The sequence below is a fragment of the Chrysemys picta genome, chromosome 13 (genome assembly GCF_011386835.1).
Source record: "Chrysemys picta bellii isolate R12L10 chromosome 13, ASM1138683v2, whole genome shotgun sequence".
Lineage (NCBI taxonomy): Eukaryota > Metazoa > Chordata > Testudines > Emydidae > Chrysemys > Chrysemys picta.
Window position 1 is genome coordinate 22,713,936 of NC_088803.1, and position 27,735 is coordinate 22,741,670.

At 48.1% G+C, this 27,735-nt stretch overlaps 1 protein-coding gene across 2 annotated transcripts in view; it reads right to left on the bottom strand.

The window, feature by feature from the left end:
• The window catches only part of LOC101933973 (arf-GAP with SH3 domain, ANK repeat and PH domain-containing protein 2-like), a 102,560-nt gene that overhangs the window by 25,159 nt on the left and 49,666 nt on the right, over positions 1 to 27,735 (bottom strand). For both annotated transcript variants that reach the window (XM_065565611.1, XM_065565612.1), the window contains exons 11-17: positions 23,941 to 24,010; positions 23,109 to 23,196; positions 22,217 to 22,265; positions 21,162 to 21,325; positions 18,607 to 18,740; positions 17,854 to 17,945; positions 13,798 to 13,984 (exon numbers count right to left, since the gene is read on the bottom strand). In XM_065565611.1, the coding sequence (XP_065421683.1) occupies positions 13,798 to 13,984; positions 17,854 to 17,945; positions 18,607 to 18,740; positions 21,162 to 21,325; positions 22,217 to 22,265; positions 23,109 to 23,196; positions 23,941 to 24,010 (784 nt within the window). The remainder of the gene's footprint in view (positions 1 to 13,797; positions 13,985 to 17,853; positions 17,946 to 18,606; positions 18,741 to 21,161; positions 21,326 to 22,216; positions 22,266 to 23,108; positions 23,197 to 23,940; positions 24,011 to 27,735) is intronic.

Sequence of the window (27,735 nt, forward strand, 5' to 3'; positions counted from 1 at the left end):
GTATTAGCGGGGCACCCAGAGGCCACAAGTAGAATTAGGGTCTCGTTGTTTCACAGACACCTGAGCTAAACCAACTGTTCCCTCTTCACCCATTTGTACTGACATGTACAAACCATTGCAATGTATCAGCAAGGTGTGATTTTCCTTTGCAGAAGCCATGCTGGTTTCTCCCTTACATCCAGTTCATCGTGGTGGTGTATAATTCTAATGATTACTTTAGTGAATTTTCCTAGTGCTGAAGACTCAGTGATCTGTAATTCCCCACATCACCCCGGGGATTGTTTTTACACTTGCTACCCACCAGCTGACCAGTACTGTAGCTGATTTTAACAAGTGACTACATATTTTATAAGCAGCTCAGCCATTTCATTTCTCAATAATAAACAATACCTACTCCGCATAGTGCACTTTTCAACTGTATATCACATGGAGCTTTATAGTAAATACCCCATTTTTCAGATGAAAAACTGAGGCACAGACTTGTCTAAGGTTACACTTCAGGTCAACAGCAGAACTGCCCTACTCTCCTGAGTTCATATCCAGTGCCCTATCCAAAGGGACCACAATGCCTCCCATTGGATTCCTTTTAGATGTGTGCCATCTGATCCTGGAGACTCAATCTTTCAATGATCAGTTTGCTCTAACACTTCCTATATTGACACCACAGTTTCTGGCAGTGCCTCATCTTTATTCCAAAAATCACTTCCTTATCCTCCTTAATTGTTCCCTTTACCCTGCAGCAGCCCAACAGACTCCCGAGTTCTCTCACAGGACAGGTGTCCTGCTTTTGATACACTTCAAACATGTCTTGCGATTTGTTTTTATGCCGTTAGCTATTTGCATCTTTGGATTCCCTCTTATGCTTCGTGATTTCCTTCAGCCATATTGCCTGACATAGTCTACATGTTCTTTTACAGGCTTCACTAGTGTTGGCTTTCCAGTTTTGGAAGGATACCTGTTTAGTTTATATAGCCCTTGAACCTGCCATTTAGCCAGGTTTACTTCCTGTCTTTCTGCTTCCCTTTCCAATTGAGGGTACATATGTTCTGGGCACTGTTAGGGTTGCTTAAACAGTCTCCATGCTGAATTCAATGGTTTTAATTGCCTCATTTCTTACTTTAGGGTTTTTTACTTGTTTCCTCCTTTTCTTGAAGTTTAGTGTCACCGTGCTTATTACTGGAATCTTTCCTCCTCCTGGCAGCTTGCCACTAAGGGTGTGTCCACACTGCAATTAGACACCTGCAGCTGGCCTGTGCCAGCTGACTTGGGCTGGCAGGGCTAGTTAATTGCAGTGTAGACTTCTGGGTTTGGGCAGCAGCCTGAAGTCTGGGCCCTTCCCACCTCGCAGGGTCCTAGTGCCTGGACTCCAGGGCGAGCGCAAACATCTACACTGCAACTGACCAGCCCCTTAGCCTGAGCGAAGTGAGCCCGAGTCAACTGACACAGGCCAGCGGCGGGTTTTTAATTGTACAGTAGACACACCCATCGTGGCTCAGCTATTCTTACTTCTTGATTTAACTCCTGTGTAAGGGCCTGTCTACACTAAAAGCTTAAGTTGACCTATATTAGGTCGACTTACAGCCACCGCAGTAATTAGTCCACACTACCTCCTTGGGTCAGTGGTGCACATCCTCCTCAGGAGCACTTCCACCGAGGGGCAGCGTGTGGAACTGAGAGCCTGGTCTCATCTCTGCTGGCAGCTCCCTGACGGAAGCCCAGCTGCCCCACAGGCTCCCGGCCTCCCTGCGGGCGGGCACGGGGCAAGCCGCCTGGGGCTTCTCGCCTCCCCGTTCCCTGCCGGGAGTGGGGTCCAGCTGCCCAGGCTTTTTGCCCTAGCTCCCAGCTGGGAGCGGGGTCCAGCCACCCAGCTCTCCAGGGGAGCAGGGAGCAACTGGGTTCCAGCTGCCTGGCTTTCTTGTCAATTTCTCAGCTAAGAGCGCTACCAGCCGTTGTAAGTAAGGCCGTGTCTACACAAACACTGTCGCCCTAACTACACCGACATAAGCCCTGCACCTCTCGTGGAAGTAGTTATTATTTCAGTGTAGTAGGGCACTTACGTCAGTGGGACAAGGCTGTCGTGCAGACACTGACATAATTAGGTCGACGTAAGACAGCTAGCTGTGCAGTGCAGACCAGGCCTTACTTAGGAAGTTGAGAACTGCCTCTCGGCTTGTGTGCTCTACAGCTAGCTGTTCCAAGAAGCAACTGATGTGCCGTTTGCCCCGTCGAAGTCACTCATTTCATCGTTTTGTTAGGCTGAGTTCCTTCTCTCATTTCTCTCTACAGGTATCCCTTTCCTGAGGTAACCATACTATTTATAGAGCAGTGGCAGTGACTTCTGAGTTACGGTTATGTTCTATTATTTCACTTGAAGCATGTATTATCTTTCAGACTTTGGTTTGAAAACCTAATGTATCTGTCCCAACTGTTCAGCCCATAATCTGAGTAATGTGTGAACTTTCTGAGGATTTCAATAAATCTGTTAATTTCTGAGTTTTAATCAGTTAAAAATTGGCCTTTAAAAGTTCTAACTCAAAAAGAATGAGTTTTATGATTGTTCAAGCCTCTCTAGCTTAAAAACTATGGCACACAGAAATGCATGTAGGGAAAGTGTGGCATCACTCTTCAGATGTGACTAGTCTGCTAATTAACAAAAAAAAAGAGAATGTATTAGTGTTATTTACCATAATTAAATCTGTATGCACTGTGCTTAGCTTATGGAAAGCATGTTTTAAATTGGCCACCTCCGTTCTCTGATGCAATGTGGGGAAGTCTTTCTGAAAAGTGTGAGAAAGGATTACAATACTGCCTTTTGTCAGATGCCCCCAGGAACCTTCCCTGTGTCTGAAATTGGGGCGACCACGGTGTATGGGGAGTGGGCAGTGCTCGTCCAGGGGCATTGGTGTTGGGCTAGAGAAGATCACGGACAAAGGAATGGATGCTTTGCTGAGATCAGGATCTCGCTGAAACTGAGATACCGAGACAGCTGGACAGTTTTACAAAGAGCAAGATCTTCGACACAGTAGCAGCTGCTTTGACCATGACCTGGATGCAGGGTGGGTTGATATAAATCAAGGTGATTTAAATCATCAAGTGGGAAAACCTCAATTTAAATCATCAATTTTAATCAACTTTTCCATTTGTATTTATTATTTTCTAAAGAAAGGTGCATTCTCATTGGTTAATATAACTATGGGCAGTTGGGGCTGGCAGCGTGAGCCCCACCCCCATCAGCGGGGGAGCCAGCATCCCAAACCCCAGCTCGAGCCCCAGGAAGAGCAGGGCCCGGTGGTTGGGGCATCCATCACACTGAGGAAATTTAATCTTAAATTCCTGAAACTATTCATTTTTAGGTGGGGGTTCACGAGATTTCACAATTTAGTGAAAGGGGTTCGCAGGCTGTTAAAGTTTGGGAACCACTGCACTAATTGAATTTTTTCCCCCCCATGTTAACTTCTCCTCACACCTTCTATAGGTCATCTCGATTATCACTTCAAAGTTTTTTCTTCTGCTGCCACTGATAGCTCATCTCAATTGATTGGCCTCTTACAATTGGTATGTGTACTTCCACCTTTACATGTTCTCTGTATGTATAAATATCTTCTGTCTGTGTGTTCCACTCTATGCATCCGAAGAAGTGGGCTGTAGCCCCCCACGAAAGCTTATGCTCTAATAAATTTGTTAGTCTCTAAGGTGCCACAAGTACTCCTGTTCTTTTTATAAAAACACGTTGATTTACAACTAAATAGAGCTTTTACACTAGATTTGGTACATCTTTTTGCTGCCTTGGAGGGTATATTATGCCTACATACACTTACTTAATCAATTATATAACTTAATATTTTCACATTCTTATTAACTGTACATTTTAGTGTTAGAAAATGGTGAATGATATATTGCTTATTTACTAGATAATTAACTTTTTGCTCATGACTTATATCACACTACATTAGGATGGTAACAGGAACTTAATTAAACACACCATATAGAATTTATTTTTATTAAACAAAACAACCTTAAATACACCTCTACCCCGATATAACGCTGTCCTCGGGAGCCAAAAAATCTTACCGTGTTATAGGTGAAACCGCGTTATACTGAACTTGCTTTGATCCGCTGGAGCGCGCAGTCCCATCCCCCAGGAGCGCTGCTTTACCCCATTATATCCAAATTTGTGTTATATCGGGTCGCGTTATATTGGGGTAGAGGTGTATTTTGGATACATAACTTCTCTTACCAAAATGGGTTTCATATTTACCACAAATAATTTATTACAAGGACAGAGGGATTCACTGTAGTCAGTGAATGAAACTGATTATTTCAGGTCAGCCTGGAAAAAATTTCAAATATACCTGAAAGTGACTGGAGCTTAAGTCCCTACTCACCTAAGTCTCCTGAAAATGAGACAACAGTCTCCTAAGTGACTTAGGTTGTCCTTCCCTTCTCGTTTTTATTCATAGATTGGAAGAAGACGCTACTGCTGTCAAAAGCTGGTTTAGCATTTCAACAAACTCTGGTTCCAGGTGCTTAGTTACTGACTGCCACCAGTTCAGTGGTATGACTTTCTTTAAAACATCATCAGCAAACATGTCCTGTGTGAATGGTTCACCTCCAGCCCTGAAATTCATTATGGTTGATATGATTAAGGGATGATTATTAAATGCCCATATCATAGCAGCATCTTCTTCAGCAGTTAGACATCTACCCTGGTACTTTGGGTTGAGGATATTAGCAAGAAAGTGAGGTGGAGTAAGTGCTTGATCCATCTGTTTCTTTACTGTCTACATTTCTTTCTTTAATGTCTCTTGAAGTTCTTTCCAAACGTTAAGAGCATCAGCAATGCAACAGCAATCTTTCTGTAGTTTGTCCAAGGCCATGGAAACTGGTTTCAGTATATCCAGCATATCTTTCATGTTTCTCTTTAGTCCAATGGTGGCTACTTTGGCTGTGATAGTTTCATCTGTTTTGTCATGATTTTCTTCACAAATTGTCATCAGACTAGGCCAGCTCTTAATAAATAGCTCTGTGATGGGATGTATAAAACCCACACTGGGACTGAGATGGTTAAAGAGCAGCTCTGGGCCCAGGTGACCCCATCCAGCCGCACCTACAGAGCATGCGCCAGCTGGAGGTGGAGCTTGAAAGGGAGCCAGACAGCTCAGAAGGGGCCTGATAGGGCAGGGAGAGAGCACCTTGAGAAGGGTGCTGCAGAACCCTGTCCCTGGAAGACAGAGCCTGTCTGCTGCGCTCAGAGGGGCTTCCGGTCAGTTACTCTCCTTTTCTTTACTGCTTTGTGTCACACCGGGAGACTTGGGCGGGAGCAAGGGTGGTAGGAAGTGGCCCAGGGACGCAGTCTTAAGGCACTCCCGGGTGCTGGACATCGTTGCCTCTTACAGGGTCCTGGGCCAGAGCCCAGTGGAGTGGGAAGGTTTGGGCTCTCCTACCAACCACCTTTGTTACAGAGAGCACAAGGCCCCTCACTTCCAAACTCCGCCTTGAAGAAGCCAGGGGAGCGTAAAGACTTTGAAAACTCAGTGGTTGGGACTGGACATCTGGCGGAGTCCACAGATGGATGAATTCCTACCCCAGTCATGAGGGCCGGGGACCAGGGCCGGTGCTACCATTTAGGCCAACTAGGAGGTTGCCTAGGGCGCCAAGATTTTGGGGTGCGAAAAAGCAGCACCCCCATTTTTTTTTTACAGCGGCCGCTGCGCTGAGAGGGAGAGGGAGTCTGAGCCGCCGCCGGCAGCCCAGGGGTTCCCCGGGTCAGCGCGCCGCCAGCAGCCCTAAATTCCATTGTATATCTTGGGGGAGAATTAGTTTGGTTGTCCCCCAGGGGGACCAGTGCCGTTCAACATGTTCATACATGATCTGGAAAAAGTGGTAAACAGTGAGGTGGCAAAATTTGCAGATGATACAAAACTGCTCAATATAGTTAAGTCCAAAGCAGACTGCGAAGAGCTACAAACGGATCCCACAAAACTGGGTGACTGGGCAACAAAAGGGCAGATGAAATTCAATGTTGATAAATGCAAAGTAATGCACATTGGAAAACATAATCCTAACTATACATACAAAATGATGGGGTCTAACTTAGCTGTTACCACTCAAGAAAGAGATCTTGGAGTCATTGTGGATAGTTCTCTGAAAACATCCCCTCAATGTGCAGTGGCAGTCAAAAAAGTGAACAGAATCATTAAGAAAGGGATAGATAATAAGACAGAAAATATCATATTGCCTCTATATAAATCCATGGTATGTCCACATCTTGAATACCGCATGCAGATGTGGTCACCCCATCTGAAAAAAGCCATATTAGAATTGGAAAAGGTTCAGAAAAAGGCAACAAAAATTATTAGGAGTATGGAACAGCTTCCATGTGAGGAGAAATTAATAAGATTGGGACTTTTCATTTTGTTAAAGAGACGACTAAGGGAGGATATGATAGAGGTCTATAAAATCATGACTGGTGTGGAGAAAGTAAATAAGGAAGTATTATTTACTCCTTAGAACTAGGGGTCACCAAATGAAATTAATAGGCAGCAGGTTTAAAACGAACAAAACAAAACGAACAAAAGGAAGTATTTCTTCACACAACGCACAACCTGTGGAACTCCTTGCCAGAGGATGTTGTGAAGGCTAAGACTATAACAGGGTTCAAAAAAGAACTAGATAAATTCATGGAGGATAGGTACATCAATGGCTATTAGCCAGGATGGGCAGGGATTGTGTTCCTAACCACTGTTTGCCAGAAGCTGGGAATGGGTGACAGGGGATGGATCACTTGACGATTACCTGTTCTGTTCATTCCCTCTGAACCACCTGGCACTGGTTATTGTGAGAAGAAAAGATAATGGGCTAGATGGACCTTTGGCCTGACCCAGTATTGCTGTTCTTATGTTCTCCTGCTTTCTTTAGTAAAGCTGAAGCAAAGTGGTTGCTAAAGAAGTATTTCGAAATTTCAACAACATTTTCCTTTTTCCTGCAGTTATTCTTAAGTCAGTGCTACAAGATGCATCAAATGAGCACTGCATCCATATGTTGTAAGTTTCAAATTCCCTTCTGAAGCACTTGGAGGAGAGGAAGGTGATCAGGAACAGTCAACATGGATTCACCAAGGGCAAGTCATGCCTGACCAACCTGATTGCCTTCTATGATGAGATAACTGGCTCTGTGGATATAGGGAAAGCGGTGGACGCGATAGATCTTGAATTTAGCAAAGCTTTTGATACGGTGTCCCATAGCATTCTTGTCAGCAAGTTAAAGAAGTATGGATTGGATGAATGGACTATGAGGTGGATAGAAAGCTGACTAGATCATCAGGCTCAAGGGGTAGTGATCAACCGCTCGATGTCTAGTTGGCAGCCGGTATCAAGTGGAGTGCCCCAGGGGTCGGTCCTGGGGCTGGTTTTGTTCAACATCTTTATTAATGATCTGGATGATGGAATGGATTGCACCCTCAGCAAGTTCGCGGATGACACTAAACTGGGGGGAGAGGTAGATATGCTGGAGAGTAGTGATAGAGTCCAGAGTGACCTAGACAAATTGGAGGATTGGGCCAAAAAAAATCTAATGAGGTTCAACAAGGACAAGTGCAGAGTCTTGCACTTAGGACGGAAGAATCCCATGCACTGCTACAGGCTAGGGACCGACTAGCTAAGTGGCAGTTCTGCAGAAAAGGACCTGGGGATTACAGTGGATGAGAAGCTGGATGAGAGTCAGCAGTGTGTCCTCGTTGCCAAGAAGGCTAATGGCATATTGAGCTGCATTAGTAGGAGCATTGCCAGCAGGTCGAGGGAAGTGATTATTCCCCTCTATTCGGCACTGGTGAGGCCACATCTGGAGTATTGCATCCAGTTTTGGGCTCCCCACTACAGAAAGGATGTGGAGAAATTGGAGAGAGTCCAGCAGAGGACAACGAAAATGATTAGGGGGTTGGGGCACATGACTTATGAGGAGAGGCTGAGGGAACTGGGCTTGTTTAGTCTGCAGAAGAGAAGAGTGAGGGGGGATTTGATAGCAGCCTTCAACTGCCTGAAGGGGGTTCCAAAGAGGATGGAGCTAGGCTGTTCTCAGTGGTGGCACATGACAGAACAAGGAGAAATGGTCTTAAGTTGCAATGGGGGAGGTCTAGGTTGGATATTAGGAAAAACTATTTCCCTAGGAGGGTGGTGAAGCACTGGAATGGGTTACCTAGGGAGGTGGTGGAATCTCCATCCTTAGAGGTTTTTAAGGCCCGGCTTGACAAAGCCCTGCCTGGGATAATTTAGTTGGGGTTGGTCCTGTTTTGAGCAGGGGGTTGGACTAGATGACCTCCTGAGATCTCTTCCAACACTAATTTTCTATGATTCTATGATACATTATTTTCTTTTAGATTTCTTCTCATTTTAGCTATTGTGACACTGAGCCAGTGAGGGTTAAGCAACCAGCCGGATGGTTGAAGTAAAAGCAACCTTTAAGGACATATTAGAAGAATATTGAAATGGTAAATAGGGCCATTCCTTATAGATAGTTAGCAAAGCCATGTTAAATAGAATCATAGAATCATAGAACTGGAAGGGACTTCAAGAGGTCATCTAGTTCAGTCCCCTGCACTCATGGCAGGACTAGGTATTATCTAGACCATTCCTGACAGGTGTTTGTCTAACCTGCTCTTAAAAATCTCCAGTGATGGAGATTCTACAACCTCCCTACGCAATTTATTCCAGTGCTTAACCACCCTGACAGGAAGTTTTTCCTAATGTCCAAGCTAAACCTCCCTTGCTATAATTTAAGCCCTTGGCTTCTTGTCCTATCCTCAGAAGTTAAGAAGAACAATTTTACTTCCTTCTTGTAACAACCTTTTACATACTTGAAAACTGTTATGTCCCCTCTCAGTCTTCTCTTTTCCAGACTAAACAAACCCAATGTTTTCAATCTTCCTTCATAGGTCATGTTTTCTAGACCTTTAATAATTTTTGTTGCTCTTCTCTGGACTCTCTCCAGTTTGTCCATATCCTTTCTGAAATGTGGCACCCAGAACTGGACACAATACTCCAGTTGAGGCCTAATCAAGGTGGAGTAGAGCAGCAGAATTACTTCTTGTGTCTTGCTTACAACACTCCTGCTAATACATCCCAGAAGGATGTTTGCTTTTTTTGCAACAGCATTACACTGTTGACTCATATTTAGCTTGTGGTCCACTATGACCCTCAGATCCCTTTCCACAGTATAGAGGACTAGAGGTCCTTTATATTAACTATAGACAAGAAGTCTTGAAATGTAGGCCTGTATTGTTAGAGAATCAGAAGTAGATACTAATTGTTTATGTTTACCTATATCTTATTAGAAGTTGAACACTGTGATCTAATTAGCTTGTAGATGCTAAACATTGGTTCCTGTCTGTAATGTTTCATTACTATATTCTATTGATTCAGCAATCAAAGGGGGATATTAATATTTAGATGAAACTTGTGGTTTAATAATATAATTGTCTTTATTTCTCTTTGCAGTTTGTAGTAAACTACCTACGAACTGTCTGAATGGTTAATTGCCTTATGCTAATCAATGCAACTAGTTATTGCTGTATGCCTAGGAAATAGAGAATTACTTCAAAGCAATAATGTATATTACCTATTCTTCACCTAAGGAATGCCTCCTATGACCACTTGCTGCCAAGAGGCTTATCAGCTGCACTTCGGCTATAAAGGAATTTTCGAGCCTGATCCTTACCATCTCAGTTCTGCTTAAACTTGGTCAGGGGAAGTTGAAGTTGCAAGACTGAGGTCTCCATGTCTATTCTGGATTAGCCCTGCAATTCTTATGGAAGATTTGAACAAACTCTGCATATGTACTGCCTATTGTACAATATCTTTTAAAATTAATTTCAGAAGTATTTCTACTAGGGCTATCAATTAATCACAGTTAACGCATGCGATTAACTGAAAAAAATTAATCACAATTAAAAAAATTAATCATGATTTAAAAAGTTAATCGCGATTAATCACAGTTTTAAACCAATTGAATATGTATTAACTATTTTTGGATGTTTTTCTACATTTCAAATATATTGATTTGAATTACAACACAGAATACAAAGTGTACAATATTTTACAAATATTTGCTCTGTAAAAATGATATACAAAATAAATAGTATTTTTCAATTCACCTCATACAAGTACCATAATGCATTCTCTTTATTGTGAAAGTGCAACTTAATTTACATAACTGCACTCAAAAACAAAACAATGTAAAACTTGAGAGCCTACAAGTCCACTCAGTCCTACTTCTTATTCAGCCAATCGCTAAGACAAACAAGTGTGTTTACATTTACAGGAGATAATGCTGCCAGCTTCTTATTTACAATATCACCTGAAAAAGAGAACAGGCGTTTGCATGGCATTTTTGTAGCCGGCACTGAAAGGTATTTATGTGTCAGATATGCTAAAGATTCGTATGCCCCTTCATGCTTCAGCCACCGTTCCAGAGGACATGCTTCCATGCTGATGATACTCGTTAAAAAAAATAATGCATTAATGAAATTTTGACTGAACTCCTTGGGGGAGAACAGTATGTCTCCTGCTCTGTTTTACCCGCATTCTGCCACCTATTTCATATTATAGCAGGCTACAACAGTACCATGCGAACGTCTGTTCTCACTTTCAGGTGACATTGTAAACAAGAAGTGAGCAGCATTATCGCCTGCAAATGTAAACAAACTTGTTTGTCTGAGTGACTGGCTGAACACGAAGTAGGAGTGAGTGGACTTGCAGGCTCTAAAGTTTTATATTGTTTTATTTTTGAATGCAGTTATTTTTTGTACATAATTCTACATTTGTAAGTTCAATTTCATGATAAAGATATATATATCTATATAAATATAGATATTTGAAAATATAGAAAACATCCAAAATATTTAAATAAATGGTATTCTATTATTGTTTCACAGTGCAATTAATCGCACAATTAATCTTTTTAATTGTGCAATTAATCACAATGTTTTTGCACACTGTTCGATTTCCTTCTCATATACTGTATCCAGCATCCTTCCTGCAATGTCTGCTCTGCCAGGTGGAGCACAGCCTGCTTGTAATGATTGAATCGTGTCAATGCAATGTTTGTTCTGAACAAGACAAAAGGAAAAATGTATTGCATAAATGAACTGAGCAACCATTTCATCTATGGAGCTTTGCTGGAATGTGCTGGTCCTGATTACGAATGATTGCAAGTTGTAGATATTGCAAATGATGGACATTTATAACCCCTCCTGTCTAAGCTGGACCCTGAAACAAAAGGGTCAAAAAGTCACTATTACTCAGTGCACTGTTTAAAAAAAAAAAAGGGATTTAAATGAAAGATTCCTCCTACTGAAGCTGTTTGTGCCTCAGTTGAAATGATATAATTTATTCTAAACCCATTTTCATAGGGAAAATAATTAATACATCGTAAGAATTATCTAATTTTTTGAACCTTTACCTCTAATAACATACCAAACAGCTTGGAAAAATGTTTAATGCCAAAATTCATAAATGCCTAATAAAACTTTACTTTTAAACAGGTAAACTTCACCTAGGATGCTTGATTATACTGAGCAATAAAAGATCACTTCAGAAGTCCAGCAATAACAGTAAAAATGTAATTGATAAATACTCCCACAACAAACTAACATACCAATTATATTCTGAACACAAATATATTGAAATTCATAAGCAATTAATCCACTCAAAACACAAATGTCTGACAATAATCTAAGTAATCATTTACTAGCATAGTAAAGCATGGCAGGCAGTCTGTAAGAATGGTGCAAAAATAAGTTTGCTAACCAGCTGATTCAGATTGGTCAGACAAGTCCATATCAGCTTCAAAGTTATTGCCTTCTGAGCGGCCCTTTATTAATGTTGTTTCCTTGTTGCACTATTTACATTTGACTCCTGTTCCCTTTTTACTCAGAGGTAAAGGAATTTCTTGAAAATATTCCCAGATAGGTTTTTTTTTTTCAAATGAGCTGAAGCCATGGCAGTTTTTCCCCCTCCAGTTCTCAGGTGTTGAAATCAACCCAAGAGGCTGCACTCAGATGAATACTGTCCCTTAGTAAGTTTCCATGGTGGGTGAAGTCGTAAATATTCATAATCTGAGAACTGAGCCGAACAGAACTCAGGGAGGGAGAAGCTATAAAACAGGAGTATGAGACCCCCCCAGATGGGTTCAGTGGATGATCCTGGTGAGATATATGATGGTGTCTCCTGGAGTCACAGGCTGGGTCCCAGCACCTGTGATGACTTTCTCTGTCTCTTAAACCCAGTAGCACAGCCCCGGGTCCACCACAAGATCAGGCCCTTACCACAGCACATGACCTATTGTGCCATATTCATAAAGCTTGACCTCCAAAGTTCGATGTTTGTCCCCCGATTTTTTCTTGATATAGAAAAGCAGTGGCTCATTGAATTAACGTATTTATTTTTTATTTCAATGTTTAAGAAGAGATTATAATAAGTTTAGGCCTTAAATTTTGTATTAAATTCAGATTTCATTGGGAAAGAAAAAATATTATAATTTAAACAACAAAATAAAAAAAATCAATTTTAAATTTAAAAAGGCTAATTTTTTTGGTAAACCACTGCTTTTTATCTACCTTGGCAGGACGCCTGTCACACTCCTGAGCCGATTCAGGAGCAGAGTATGAGCCAGTAGAACAGCTTTTCAAAGAGCTTTTTGGTGAATACCAAGATCTTATTGAAAGTGCTGAGAGCGAGCTCTGAGCCCGCTGGGTGTCTGACAAAGGTCCTGCCCATCTTAAGGCATCGTCACTGGGTTGGAGACCCTATCCAAGTCTCCAGAGACCAGGAAAATCATATGTCAAAACACTACACTGGGGATCAGTTAAAATTGCTCTACAGAAAATCTAAAGATGACGGAAATACAAAGTGAAGCCATCCAATGGAACTTTTCATCTGCTCAACCCAGAGCCGTCGCCTCCCCACTAGCACAACCGCACACCCCAGAAAATCAACCCCAACCCTAGCTCTGCCTCTGCATTCCAAAGCTCTCACCACCTCAAAGCCAGCAGCCCTCTGCTCTTACCACCCCTTCTGCACAGTTTTGGAGCCAGACTCTCAGGAGGAGAAGGGTGTGCTAGCTGCAGTGCAACCTTACCTGAAACAAAGCACAGTGCTTTCATACACTAATAGTACAGCCAGTGTGGCCAACTCTCCCAAATTTATCACAGTCACGGCATTCTAGACCCTGCTGGAGCCAGTCTCACGATGATAGGAGAAGCTGCAGCCTTAACACATTTTAGCCAGCCTGGAGGAAATCCCCCTCTGAATGGCTGCTTCCCACTTCCCCACCTCCTGGGGAAGAACAGCCAATCATAGCTGCTGCAGGAGGCAGGAAAGGAAGAAAAACAAACGGCAAAGAAATTGCACATCTACCAAGAGCTTGTGCTTCCTGACAGGGCCAGATGGGGGCACTGCCTCTGGAAAGCCAACACAGGTGCCAAAAGCAGCAGGAGCAAGAAGAAAGAGCTGAAACCTCTGACCTAAGGTAAGAAAAACTGGGGCCGTGTAGCAGCAGCCACTGGAGACAGAGAACCCAGACCTCTTTTTGACCCTGGACTGTACCAGAGGTGTTGAGTGCCTTACCACATGCCTGTGTGTCAGCCGCTTATCGTAGGCCTGGGCACTGCCTCAGCACTGTGCCCCATGCCTGTCCCCCCCGGTCAGTGACGTGGTCCCACTGCCCCAGTCTGCACTGTCCCTGCCTGGGCTGCTCCCTTCCATCTACACTGCCTCTTGGGGCACCCAGCACAGCAGCACTCACCTGCACAGGCTCCAGAACAAGCTCACTTAAATCCACCTTTTCGGCATAGGCCTGGAGCAATGCAAATAAGTCCTTCCACCTGATGGCTTCCTGTAGCTCCTGGCGCTGGGCAGCTGGGCTCCTAGAGCTCCTCTTGGCGTATTTCCTCTCGACATACTTGGAGATGATGAAATCTTTCCGAAGGGCCCTGGGTTGGTGCCAGCATGGGAAGAGAGTTAGAATTCACATGGGAATGCACAGGCCCTGTGCTCCTGATCCCGATCGCTCCTGCTCCACTCCTGGGCAAGGCAGGCATAGGCTCAAGGCTGCCAAGGCAGGCAGCCATCAGAGAGGTGGTGCTTCCCCTCCTCTCCTGCTGCTGGTTCCTTCTTACCTCTGCCCCTCCTTTCCTCTTGCCTGGCCCCCACCCTCCTGTACCGCTCCCCAGATCATGCTCCAGAAGCACTGCCAACTCTCGAGATATTTGGTGCTGTCTTAAACTGCAGCTGCTGCAGTCAGGTGATTATGTGCGAATCACGGTTTCTAGTCTTCAAAAGTCAGTTTCTGGCCACTGGAAGCAATGTCCCACATGTAAGCGAAAGGCCCACAAATCAGAAGGCAAAGGACATCATCATGATTGGTATGGAGAAAGTAAATAAGGAAGTGTTATTTACTCCTTCTCATAACACAAGAACCCAATGAAATTAATAGGCAGTAGGTTTAAAACAAACAAAAGGAAGTATTTCTTCACACAACACACAGTCAGTCTGTGGAACTCTTTGCCAGAGGATGTTGTGAAGGCCAAGACAATAACAGCATTCAAAGAAAGAACTAGATAAATTCATGGAGGGTAGGTCCATCAATGGCTATCAGCCAGGATGGGCAGGGATGGTGGCCCTAGCCTCTGTTTGCCAGAAGCTGGGAATGGGCGAGAGGGATGGGTCACTTCATGATTACCTGTTCTGTTCATACCCTCTGGGGCACCTGGCATTGGCCACTGTCGGAAGCCAGGATACTCAGCTTGATGGACCTTTAGTCTGACCCAGTATGGCCACTCTTATGTTCTTATCAAATGTTATCATCTCATGATATCTGGGCTTGACACATGATTTTGATGTGTCGGGTTAGCAATGTCGCTCTGCCTCGGGGGCACTCTGTAGATGTCTCCATATGGATTGCAATGCGCTACACTAAGGCATGGTGCTGTGAGGTGAGGGATGGGCAGGGCAGGAGTTGAGGGGGGAGCAGAGCACCAGCATGGTGCACAAGAGCACATCAACCCCTGCTGCTGCCCTCTGAACAGGTGGGCTTCAGGCGCTTTCACCAGTGGCAAGCACGGTGGGTCACAGAATGCTGGAAGCTAGCGATGGAGACACCTGCTGGCCCTTCCAGCCTATCCTGGCCAGGGCAGGATTGTTCCCCAGGATTTGTTTTGGAGCATTTTGTCCCATCTCGTTTTAAATATCCAAGTCATGGGATTCCTGCCCTGTCCCCTGGGAGGTGATTGCATCACCTTATATAGCTCAGGGGGCATTTCCTGAGATGCAGCCTCTCTCTTCTCTCTCAGTTTCCTCCCATTTCCCCAGGTTCTAGCCCCACAGATCACTTAGACCACCCCACGCCTAGTTGTGTGTGCCCCCCAGACAGTCTTGCTTTAGCCACGTTCTGCAGATTGAACTCTCTATTCTTTCCTTGCAAAGCAGAGTCTCTCACTTCATGGCTGGTTCCATTGCTCTCAGGCCTTCGTCTATATCTTTCTGACAGGGCAATGCCCAGAGCTGGATGCAGTGTTTAGAGATTCATAGATATTAAGGCCAGAGGGCCCATTAGCATTATCTAGTCTGACCTCCTGCAAACACAGGCCAGAGAACCCACCCAGGGATTTCCAGATCCAGCCCAGAACCTGTGGTTGAGCTAGAGCAGAGCTTAGAAGGAGACTGCCAGCCTGGACTTCAATGTCCAGGGGATCTCGAGAGGTGCCAGTGCAGTCGCCTCCCTGGTCTGTGATTGACACTATAACACTCTACACCCCAGGGGAGCACCCTGTAACCCCCATATTCGTCATTTGTATATAGTTGTGATATTGCATATAAAGCAGGCCATGTAAGGTATCATGGGAAAGGTTATGATCTGCTGAAACCCACTGTTCCATCTAAATATGTGTATCATTAATGCCTATGAAGTTATGAGAGTTGTGTTGCATGGTTGTCACTTAAATATGCTGTGGGTTTGGGAAGCGCCCAGATACTAGCTCCCCAAAGACAATGACCAGGGGGATAACCAACGCCCAGGCAGGTGTCAAACAGCCATTGTCCAGCAAGGGAGCTACAATACAATGACTCACTTCCACAAAGCTACACCAGGGGAATTGCTCAACCTTGCCTGGTGACTCAGCAATGCCCACCAGACATGCCTGGACATGTGTTCTCCAAGCACATGGAACTAAGGGTATAAAACAGAACACAGTGGGCCCATGCTCGGTCTTTTCTCCTCCCCTCACCTATGCTGCAAGCAACAAGGATGCTCAGAAGACAGAAGATTTCAACAGAGGAGACTGGCCCAGGTTTAAGGGACAAACCTGTATATTGAGAACTGTAAGATTCAGAGGGGGTGAGAACATTGCTTGATCTAAATACTGTCTAGTGTGATAAGAGTTAAGGTTGAGACTGAGTGTTTAAATTTTATTTTCCTTTGGTAACCACTCTGACTTTTTGCCTATCACTTATAATCACTTACAATCTATCTTATGTAGTCAATACATTTTTTTAATTGTTTATCTTTACCAGTGAGTTTGCCTGAAGTGTTTGGTAAATGTGCTGAGGTTTACAAAGGCTGGTGTATATCCACTTTCCATTCATGAAGTGGTGAACCAATTAATAATTTGCATTGCTCAAGAAAGGGTCTCGAGCAGTGCAAGATGGTATATTCCTGAGGTACTAGGCTGGGAGCTGAGGGAATCTGGCTGGTGCCTTTCTCTCTGTGATTTGTGAGTGGCTCTGGGGGCATTCATGCAATCTAGCTGGGTGTGGGGCTCCACATGCAGTTGTACTGAGTGATGATAGCACTGGAGGGGTTTGCTGCAAGTGACCAGTAAGGCATTGTGAGAGACAACCCAGATTAGTCAGTTAAGGGGGCACAGTGGTCCCACGGTCCCAGCTTGCAACCCAGGGATCCGGTCACAGACATCTTTATCCAGGCAGCCCAGATTCCCTTGGGGCACCTCAGTGCGCTGGAAGCACAGTGGAATTTGCTGACTGCTCTCCGGCAGCTGTTCCTGTTCCCACCTGCTGTGGGCTTATTTGGTGTTATTTCTCCCTAGAAGTACAGTCTTGTATTTTTCCAAAATGAATCTCACCTTGTTATTTCTACTGTGTGTTTACACTCCCTTTGTTGGATTTCTGCCCTCACTCACGCTGGACCTGATCCCCTTTTGGGCTGCGCCCAGCACTGGCATTTACACCTGTAAAATGCTGCCATTCCAACTCAGTAGCATCCACTGCTCACCATGCCCTGGGGCACACGACCTACTGTGCCCTGGGGCAATGGGGGGCTGGGCCCATAGTCTGATCTGAAATGTAATTGATGTGAAGGTCGTTACTGAAGAGTTGGCACCCAAGGGTATTCCCCTGCCCGTGACACCTTCCCATGCGGAGGAGTGTTTTCCAATGCACTCAGCATTGCTCTAACTGCTCTCATTGACACCCAGGGAAATCTACCAGTAACATTAAAGGAAACCGGGCAACCATGCTCCAGGCAGCTTTGGAAATCTCAGCCCTGAAGTCACATCCCTCCTGCTTGAACTGCCTCTCTGCTGTGCCTGTCCTTGTTAAATGCCCAGAGCAGTCTGTGGAATCCTCCAGAAAGAAATGCTGGCCGGCTCCCTCATTCCATGACTGAGCGTTCCCGGAGGAACCCAGGCATCTGTTCCAAGAAAATTGGGAGGGCGATTGGGAATATACAGTGCATTCCAAACAGGTGCAGGAGATAGGCTAAGCACCCCAATGCTCCACAGCTAATGCCCCAAAGCCCTATCCAGAGAGGTTTGTCTTGTCTCCGGGCTCCTGAGAAACTACTTACATATCACTGCCAGTTGTGGGCTTCAGCAAAGGGCTGGGGAGGTTGGCTTCCAGAATGTCGTTAAAGCCAGAATTGCCAATGTTCTTAGCCAGCTGCAAAACAAACAGGCACAAAACAAGTTGGCGCAACATACAGCGCCATGCTGAGAGCTGGGAGTGCATGCCAGCCAGTGTACCGGGGGGTGGGGTGGGGGAGGGAAGGGTGCTGGACAGTAGAGCTCAAGGGCAGGGGCCAGGTAATCATGGGCATAGCGAGCCCGCCTCTCCCTGTAAGCTTGCTTTGTGGCTCCGGCCCATGTGCAGCAGCGGAGCGGGGGAAGAGCCCTGAGGGAGTGTGCGTGGGCGGCAGCGAAGCAGGGGGGCGCCCTGAGGGAGCACAGGCAATGGCAGAGCAGGGGGGGTGCCCTGAGGGAGCACAGACAGCAGCAGAGCGGGGGGGGGTGCCCTGAGGGAGCACAGGCAGCAGCAGAGCAGAGGGGGGTGCCCTGAGGGAGCACAGGCAGCAGCAGAGCAGGGGGACGCCCTGAGGGAGTGCACGTGGGTGGCAGCGGAGAGGGGTGCCCCCAGGGAGCGCAGGTGGTGGCAGAGCGGGAGGGGGGTGCCCCGAGGGAGCGCAGGTGGTCACAGAGCGGGAGGGGTCTCCCTGAGGGAGCGCAGGTGGCGGCAGAGCGGGAGCGGGGTGCCCCGAGGGAGCACAGCTGGCGACAGAGCGGGAGGGGGCGCTCTGGGGGACCGCGCGTGGGCAGTTCCCTACCAAGAGCTCAGAGGTTGCAAGCTTGTCCAGAGACAGCGACTGGATGCGGGAGTGGTGCACGCCCATCTCCCGGTGAATCCCGGAGCACTCGATGCAGATCAGGATGCCCAGGTTAATGGAGAGCCAGGCTGGGTCTGTTGGGGAGACAGCGCATTGCTCTGGTTAGCCCCATTATCCTGCCAAAAGTGCTGGGTAGTCACGGGCACAGGGTGGGGTGGGCAAGGCACCTTGTCAACCATTCAGTCTCACTCTACAGTGGGGCATCTGAGTAGGGGGTGGAAATGGAAAAGGGAGAGGATGAGGAGGGGGGGATGGACTGGGACAGAGACAGGAAAGGAAGGAGAGTGGAAGAGAGGCTAAACTGGGAATGAAGGTACATGGACAGTAAGAGCCAGATTCCCCTTCCCAGACCAGGTGCACTTTACTGAGGGAGTCCTTGCTGGGCCTAGAGCTGTCATAGCTCCTCTGCTTTCCTCCATGCAGCCTCAGGTGCCCCAGAGGGAATGGCTGGAGCACAATGCTCTCTGGCAATCTCAAGCTGGTGGATGGTCCCTCAGGGACCACAGCCAGCTGGTGCAGGTCAGAGCAACCCCCAGGATGCTTTAGTCTGTGCTGGGGGACAGGCAGGGAATCAGGGAGGCATAACTGGACAGAATAGAGAATCTGGGCTGTAGAAAAAAATGTGTGAATCATAGAATATCAGGGTTGGAAGGGACCTCAGAAGGTCATCTAGTTCAACCCCCTGCTCAAAGCAGGACCAATCCCATACAGATTTTTACTGCAGATCCCTAAATGGCTCCCTCAAGGATTGAACTCACAACCCTGGGTTTGGCAGGCCAATGCTCAAACCACTGAGCTATCCCTCCCCCCAGGAACAGGAAAGGGAAGTGCCATGGGGTCCAAGGAGCCGCTTACCACTTGACTTTACACAATTGACTGAGTGGAGGATGGCAAAGGGGGCTGTTCATGGCAAACATGTAAAAATAATTTGAAAATGTTCCAGCTTTGGATGGGGGTGGGAGGAGAGTAGGGAGTCCCTTCCCCGCATCTGGCCCCTGTTGGGTCTGGGCAGGGAGCCCTTTCCCCACCTTGGATACGGTCATCCCCCTGGAGTTTGTGGATGGAAGCGGACAGGTCTGCTGGCTGCTTTGCCATGCTGTTGCTGTGGGTTGTGCATGCTGTGCGCAGCGGCACTAAGAGCAGGTCTACACTTAAAATGGCACTAAGAGCAGGTCTACATCTGCACTGGTGCAGCTGCACTGCTGTAGCAATTTGGTGAAGATGCTCTTTCCCCGACGGCCCACGGAAATGCGCTTTCCATCGCTGCCGGTAGTGATGGGGCTGCCAGACTCCGACACTAACTGGCTGGATGACCTTGACCAAGTCATTCCCCTCCCTGTGCCTCCATTCCCCCTGGGAAAGGGGCAAATGCTGATGGGGTTTGTAGGCTGCTGCCAGCGCAGAGGTGATAGTGCTGCCAGTGCTCCAGTACAAGGCAGTTCCTGGGGTTTCTTGCCCGACATCCCACCTTTAAAACTCACAGATTCCAAGGCCTCATCTAATCTGTCCTCCTGCATACACAGGCCAGCGAACTCCAAATAATCCCTGTCTTCATTCAAAACTTACCAGGGATGGAGAAGTCACCACTCCCCTTAGTAACTCCTTCCGCCAAATGTACACCTCCTTACAGTCTGAATGTGTCTAGCTTCAACTTCCAGCCACTGGGGTGTTAGATCTTCTCTGCTAGACTGAGGAGCCTACCGGCAAATATTTGTTCCCCACGTAGGTACTTCTAGACTAATCACATCCCGCCTTAACCTTTTCTTTGTTAAGCTAACTAGAGTGAGCTCCTTGAGTCTATCACTGTGAGGCAGGTTTCTAATCCTTTCATCATTTGCGTGGCTCTTCTCTGAACCCTCACCAATTTATCCGCATCCTTCTTGGACTGTGGGCACCAGAACCGGACCTAGGATTCCAGCAGCAGATGGCAGGAGTGACTGAGTGGGAGGAGCCAAAGGACAGGAGGGAGGGGAGCTAGAGGGACTGATTTGAGAGGTGCAAAGGGCTCAGCTAAGTGATGGCTGAGGGGACGCAGTCTCCTCTCACCGAGCAGTGTCACAGCAGGATCCTTCCATTGATTCTGGGGGGTCCAAGGAACTTGAGGGCAGATCCTTGGTCCCCCTCCCTCAAGGCTGTAATTCAGGGAAAGCTCTATGTGGGACTCCTGCCAAACCGGGTATTTCTGCAGGAGGGAGGAGTGCAGGGCATTTTCCCAGAGAGTTGTAGAAAGCCCCTGAATGGTGCTGGTGAGGGGGGTGGGAGCAGTGGTGTGCTGGCTGGGGTGGGGGTAAGGTGCCCAGATGCTCCCTACCACCCATGGCTCCGGCAGCCCCATGCTGTGAGTGGAGTCCAGGGCTGCGGAGGGGCTAGCGGCTGCCTTCGGGACGGCTGCTGGCTTGGCTGAAGTACGGTCACTGCATCACTGTGCTGGGTGCTGACTGTGCAGCGGCTCTAGGGTGCCTGTCCCTGTCCCATCCCCCCATGACTACGCTCACCTGGTGCTGAGCAGTCACAGCACACACTGTTCCCTGGCATGCACTTGATTTCCTCGATGATGGCCCTGGTCAGCCCCTCCATACTGCTCTCTCGACTGCCATGCACCCGGCTGAATGCCACGTTCAGAGCCTCCTCCTTACTGTTGCTGAGAACAGAAATCCAGCTGCGAGGAGGAGGAAGCTGCTGTCAGAGGGGCCCCTGTTCCATGTCAGCAAGGGGGTACGGGCTCTGTACTCTGGTGCACGGGGGAGCAGCGGCGAGGGCTAGGCATGAGCCATGGCTGCCCTGCTGTGCTCAAGGCTAACATGGGGAGGGTGATGGGGCAGTGGAGACCTCGAGTTCTGCATATGCACGTTGCTCTGAAGAGGGACTCTGCTCCATGGCCTCAGCCTGGCCCTTGGCAGGAGCCCCGGAGTGGCTGCAGAGCAGCATCTCAGGGCTGCAGAGGTGGGCACTGTGCTTCCAGACCTGCCCAGCACCTTTTGCCTTGCACCAACACTTGCCTGGGGTGGGCCAAAGCATTGGCTACAGGCCTGTGCAGGCTCAGAGGAGGAAGTAGGGTGGGCTCACAGCAGGCTCCTCCCCACACCTCATTACTGGTAGGAACTTGGTAGTGAGGGCCAGTGAACTCAGACAGGCCATTGACAGAGGCAGCCCAACAGAGAATGCCACTTTTCAGCCCCCAGGTCCACAGCTGGGGATGGGCAAGAGAAGGAGGCTGGAGGCAGCAGAGTTTTGCAGGCAAGTCCCACTGTGCTGGCTGGTGCTAGGGCCAGGTAACACGGAGGCTGCTGGCTCTACTGCTCCACACGCAGGCCCGGGAGCCAGGGGCCGTTGAATTCCAGCCATGGCCTTGGGCAAATCAGGCATCAGCAGCCTCTGCCTCAGCCTGGCTACGCTGCTGCCCTCCCTCCTGGAGGGGCGAGGAGGACACAGGGCTCCAGCCTGTGGCAGAAGAGTGAGATGGCCCAGCGAGCTGGCTCCCATTCAGCAGCTCTCAGGGCTGGTACTTGTCCCCCCCAAGGAGCCGTTCTGCTCCCACCCCGGTACTTACGCGGTGCATTCCTGCTCATCCTCTGCCAGGAAGTGGTACGTGCGGTTATCTGAGATACACAGAACAATTTGTGTTTAGACCTGAAACAAACCAGCACCCAGAGGGCACCAACGCCGCCCAGAGCCAGCTGTCTGCACTCCCCAGATGAGGGGTGTGTGGCACAGTCCAGCACACAGAGAGGGGCCGCTCCTATGCCATTCATTCACTTAGCCTCTGCAGCCAATGTGCATAGGTTAGCACCCTGCCTGCCCCACCCGAAGGTGGTGCCAGGTGCAAGAGCTCTGGACCACATGCCCGTAAGCCGCAAGCATCTGAGGCTGTGAAGGTGCTGCATCACTGAGCTCTATCGCTCTTGCTGTCAATCTTTCCTCAGCCCCAAGTCCTTTCAGGAAGCCATCCAGGGTGTTGTGTTTCACTGAATTGCACGAACAGCACCCAGCAGAATGGGCCCTGACTCGGAGCTGCAGTGCCAATACCTAGGAACACCTGTGGTTGGCTAAGCTGCCTGCATTACAATGTGTTTGTAACTGAACCTCTACTTTCCTCCTGCTAGTGCCACCCACCCAGGCAGACAACCAGCATGGATATACTCCAGCGAATCCTGCTGTGGAGATTCCCTTTCATCACTACACCCCAGTTCGGTGTTTGTCAAGCAGCTTGAAAGCTCAGAACTGCAAACAGCCTCGCAAACATGGTCTGTATCCCCATGCCCTGGGCCTGGCTTATAGCTCCCCATTGGAACCACACAATCAGTGCCCCTGCCCTGCACCTTGCTGCCTGCTTGCATTGGTTCTCTGACATGCCGCCTTCTCGGGGCCCTGAGTCAGAAATCCAGCACGCGGCTGCCAATTGGGCCTTCCCCAGGCATTACGAAACAAAGAATGGGACTCACGTGAAATGAGGTCGAAGCACTTCCTATCATCCGGGTTCGGCTTCACTTGGCAAGTCAGCAAATTCAGCTTGGCTGGTGGGCGGTTTAGCTAGTGGATGGAAGATGGAGCCTTAGTACTCGCAGCATTGCTAGGACAGCAACCCCTGGGGGCAGGTCTCTGCCATGCTCCCAAGCGATTAGGGTCATTGAGGCAAGGAACAGGGTGGAAGAACTTTCCAGCGGTTAGGGACAAACCTAAACTTGGGAGACTCAGGTTCAAGACCCTGCTCTGTAAGAGCCTGGGGAAGTCACTTAGTCTCTCTGGCCTCAGTTCCCCTCTGTCCACGGGGATAACAGCCCTGCCCTGCCTCCCTTGGGAGCTGTGAGGGGAAATCCATTGAAGCCTGTGAGCACTCAGCTAGGCCAGTGACAGGAGCCAGACAGAACGCAGTGGGCCTTCCCAGTAACCCAGGCACGTTCTCCTTGCTGGTGCTGTCATCAACAACGATAAAAGAAATCACAGCAATGACCTTTCCCCTGCTCCCGGATGCTTGGTGCACTCGCCATGCAGGCTCTCAGTCTGGGCAAGACCCTAGTGCCTTTGCCTGTGGTCCACTGAGGGCACAGGGACTCCAGCCTCAATGGAAAGACTCCAGTGGGCATTGGGCCAGGCCAGCAGCATGGGGCCGGAGAAGATCATACTCCAGGGATTCCAGTCAGGCTCAGGGAAAGCCACTAGATTCACTGTGGGTATCATCTGCACAACCCCCTGGAAGGGACTGAATCCCACAGGCCTTTTCAGCCCACCACTTCTGAGCATGGGCCATGAAGGTGATGGAGGCACCGGCCCTACCGTGCTGTGAAAGATGGTCAGGTAGCCATTCTGGATCGTGCACTTCCTCTTCTGCCAGACCTTCCTCAACCTGAAAATGAACCGGGAATTCTCTCATTTCAAAGGAGATGCTCAAAGTCCTTCTGCCCAGGGGGCTGGAGACCCCTTCAGCCAGGGACCAGCCTGTCAAAGGAGCGTGCAGAGCAGCACCACTGCAGGTAGCAATGCAGAGAGGAGAGGAGGGCACAGCTAAGGCCACAGCTTCTGCTCCTGACAAACTGCCTGGCTCGTGCAGGCGGGGGGTTGTAGCAAGAGCAGGGTGGGGCAGCCCTTGGCCTGCTGTGATCTGAGTGAGGTGGCCTGTGGCACACCACAAGAGGCGTGATGGACGGGCAGCACAGTCTCTTACTGGAGACGATGTATACAGCATTTTCCCTAAGCAATGGGCTGCCATTGCTGCCAGTCCCAGCCTGTCAGAGCTCACTGCTAGGATGCGCTCCAGGCCTCTCAGTTCATGTGCTCCCTTCCACTTCTAGCTGTAGCCCTTGTCATGTCCTAGATTCCTCTCCTGCCTTGATATTTACACCCCACAGGGGTTTGTAAACTGCCTTGTCCCCTCCCCACCTGCAGGCACTGCTCAGCCAAGCTGGACATGTTACGCCCTTCCAGTCTCCTTTGCACATCAATCCCTTCGGCCCCAATCATTTCCAGGGTTTACCTGGCCTCTTTGCTGCCATATTGCACTGCAAACTCATGATGGATTTGGAAGTGTCTGTAATAATCTATGCACGAGACAAGGTGGGCAAGGTAATGTCTTTTACTGGCCCAGCTTCTGTTGATGGAAGAGATAACCTTTCAACTTATACAGAGCTCTTCCTCAGGTCTGGAGAAGGTAACCAGAGTGTCCAAGCTGGAGGTTTTTAAGAACAGGTTAGATAAACACCTGTCAGGGATGGTGTAGAGCAGGGTTTCTCAACCTGTGGGTCAGGACCCAGCATTGGGTCACCAGAATGTTTCAAAAGGTCGCATGGCAGCTCCTGTGATTCCTGTCCCACAGGACAGGCTGGACTCGCCTCCCTGCTCCAGGCACTGCAACCTCTGAGGTCCCCACGCCATTCAGATTTGGCCCAGCTGTCATCATGTCAGGAGTCCCAGTGTGCCAAATGGGAGTGAGTGGCACTGCCACCTAAGGAGCCAGGTCACAACTCCACTCTCACAAAGTCAGGGGAGCAGGGCCAAACCTGAGCAGCGCTGCAACCCCTGAGATTGCAATGCCTAGAGCGGAGAGCCAAGTCCAGCCAGTCCCACAGCACTGGAGCTGCAGGAACCACCACTCTGGGATGAGTGCTGGGCAGGATCCAATTGAAACCACCCGAGGGCCTCTACCCCCAAACTATTTACTGGGTTGTGACAGGCCATAAACATTTACAAATGGGCCCTGAGTCCACAAAGGTTGAGAACCACTGGTCTAGATAATACTTAGTCCTGCCTCAGTTCAGGGGTCTGGGTCATCACCTCTTGAGGTCCCTTCCAGTCCTAAATTTCTACAATTCTAAGGTGGAACAGATTGTTAAGCAAAAGGGTTTCACATGTTGTAGGAGACCACTTAAAATGAAGTGGGCAATTAGCACCTTTGCAGTGGATGATAATGGAGGGTTAGTAGGCAGCAGGGTATGTTACAAATTGTTGTAATAGACCATAAATCCAGGGTCTCTGTCTATGTCGGTGTAACTTATGTTGCTCAGGGGGGTGGTTTATTCACACCCCTGAGCGACATATGTTTTGCCAGCATAGGCGGTAATGTAGATATAGCCTAAGTTCCCAGGCTCATCTTTTGAAGGTGTTGTCCAGGTTTCCTTTGAGAGCAAGGACTGAGAGGTCAGATGTGGTGTGAGCATTTTGTGAAAAGTGTTTGCCTACATGTGATCTGGTGTTTTTGTCTTTTTCATTTTTCTGTCAGAGTTAATTCGAGAGCACAGTGATTGTCTAGCTTCAGCCACATACTTGGGGGATTTGATGCAGTGGATGAGGTACACCTCATGTTGGGATAGGCATGTGTAGGACCCATGGAACTTGAAAAGTGTGTTGTGGGGAGTATTGGTCATCATAGCAATGGAGATATGTCTGCAGGTTTTGCATCTGTTATTCTGGCAGGGTCTGGTGCTGCTTTGAGTTGTTGTGTCATGGTTAGTGGGGAGCCTGCTTCTGATGATGAGCTTAGTGAGGTTTGAAGGCCAGAAAAGGGGTTCAAGAAAGATTTCTTTCAGGATGTAGTCCCCATCAAATATGGGTTGTATCTGTTTGATGATACCCCATATGGATTCCAATGTGGGGTGATAGGGACAACTGGGGGTGTGCAGTCAAAGGCTCTCACTTTTTCTGTATTGAAGCAGGTTCTTCCCAGGTATTTGGGTGGCCAGTTCCATGATGCAATCTACTTCTCTGGTGGATTGTCCTTGCTTCGTGAAGGCAGTTTTAAGTGTGTTAAGGTGTGTATCCCTGATTTTCTCCTCGGAGCATAGTCTGTGATATCTGAGTGCCTGGCTGTAGATAACAGATTTCTTGGTGTATTTGGAGTGGTTACAGGATCTGTGAAGGTAGGTGTGGTGATCCATGGATTTCTTGTATATGGTTGTCTGTGGTGTTCCTCTTCATGGACTATTCTGGAAAAATGCCCCACAAAATCAATGATATACTTGAGATACATCGATGATATTTCCATCCTCTGAACAGATGCCTTAGACGCCCTCATAGATTTCCACCACAACTTTAACAACCACCATCCATCCATTGAACTCTCTCTAGAACACTCCCACACCAGCATCAACTTCCTGGACACTACGATCAGCTTCAGCAATGGAACCCTACAGACAGTTATGCACAAGAAACACATGGATCACCAGGTCTACCTTCAGAGATCCAGTAACTGTCCCAGACATGCCAAGAAATCTGTTATCTACAGCCAAGCATCAGATACCACAGAATATGTTCCCGAGAGAAAGTCCAGGATACACACCTAAACACACTTAAAACTGCCTTCACTAAACAAGGACACTCCATCAGAGAAGCATATTGCATCATTGAATGGGCCACCCAAATATCCCAGAAGAATCTATTTCAGTAGAGGGAAAAAAACCCTTCTGACTGCACACCCCTAGTTGTCATCTACCATCCCACACTAGATACAACATATCATCAAACAGTAACAACCCACACCTGATGCGGACTACATCCTGAAAGAAATCAGTTCTAGGCAGCTGGGAGTGCGGGGGACTGCGCATGGCAGACTGGAGGATGCTGGCAGTGCAAGTGGCGGGTGCAGTGACAACGCTGCTGGAGCGGTGACTGCACTGCAGTTGGTGGCGGCCCTGGTGAATGCAGCAGTGTTTCTCTTTGTTCTCTGTCCTGGACTCCTTGGGAGCTGCAGCAGCCAGGTTGATATGTGACTTCTCACCCAACTGGGCCTGGCTCACGGAGGCAATGCTGCATTTAGGGGCAGGGCTTGTCAGGTGGCAGCAGTATCGACAGATACATGGGCACATAGCCTCTTCCACGAGGAACTTACAGAGACAAAGTTCCCTGGCTTCCCGTGTTCGGGTTGGGAACAAACGTCAAATGGTGCAGTGGGCCACAACATGGGCTTCGCCGAGGCAGTAGAGGCACTGTTGGTGCTCGTCGCTCACAGAGAAGGAGCGCGGGCACAAAGCGCAGTTTCTGAAGCTGACTTGCCAGGGCATAGTCCCCAGGTGAGGAAGTTTCCCCAATGGGAGAAGTCGGAAAGGAAACCTAACTAATTACAGTACATTATAAAAACAA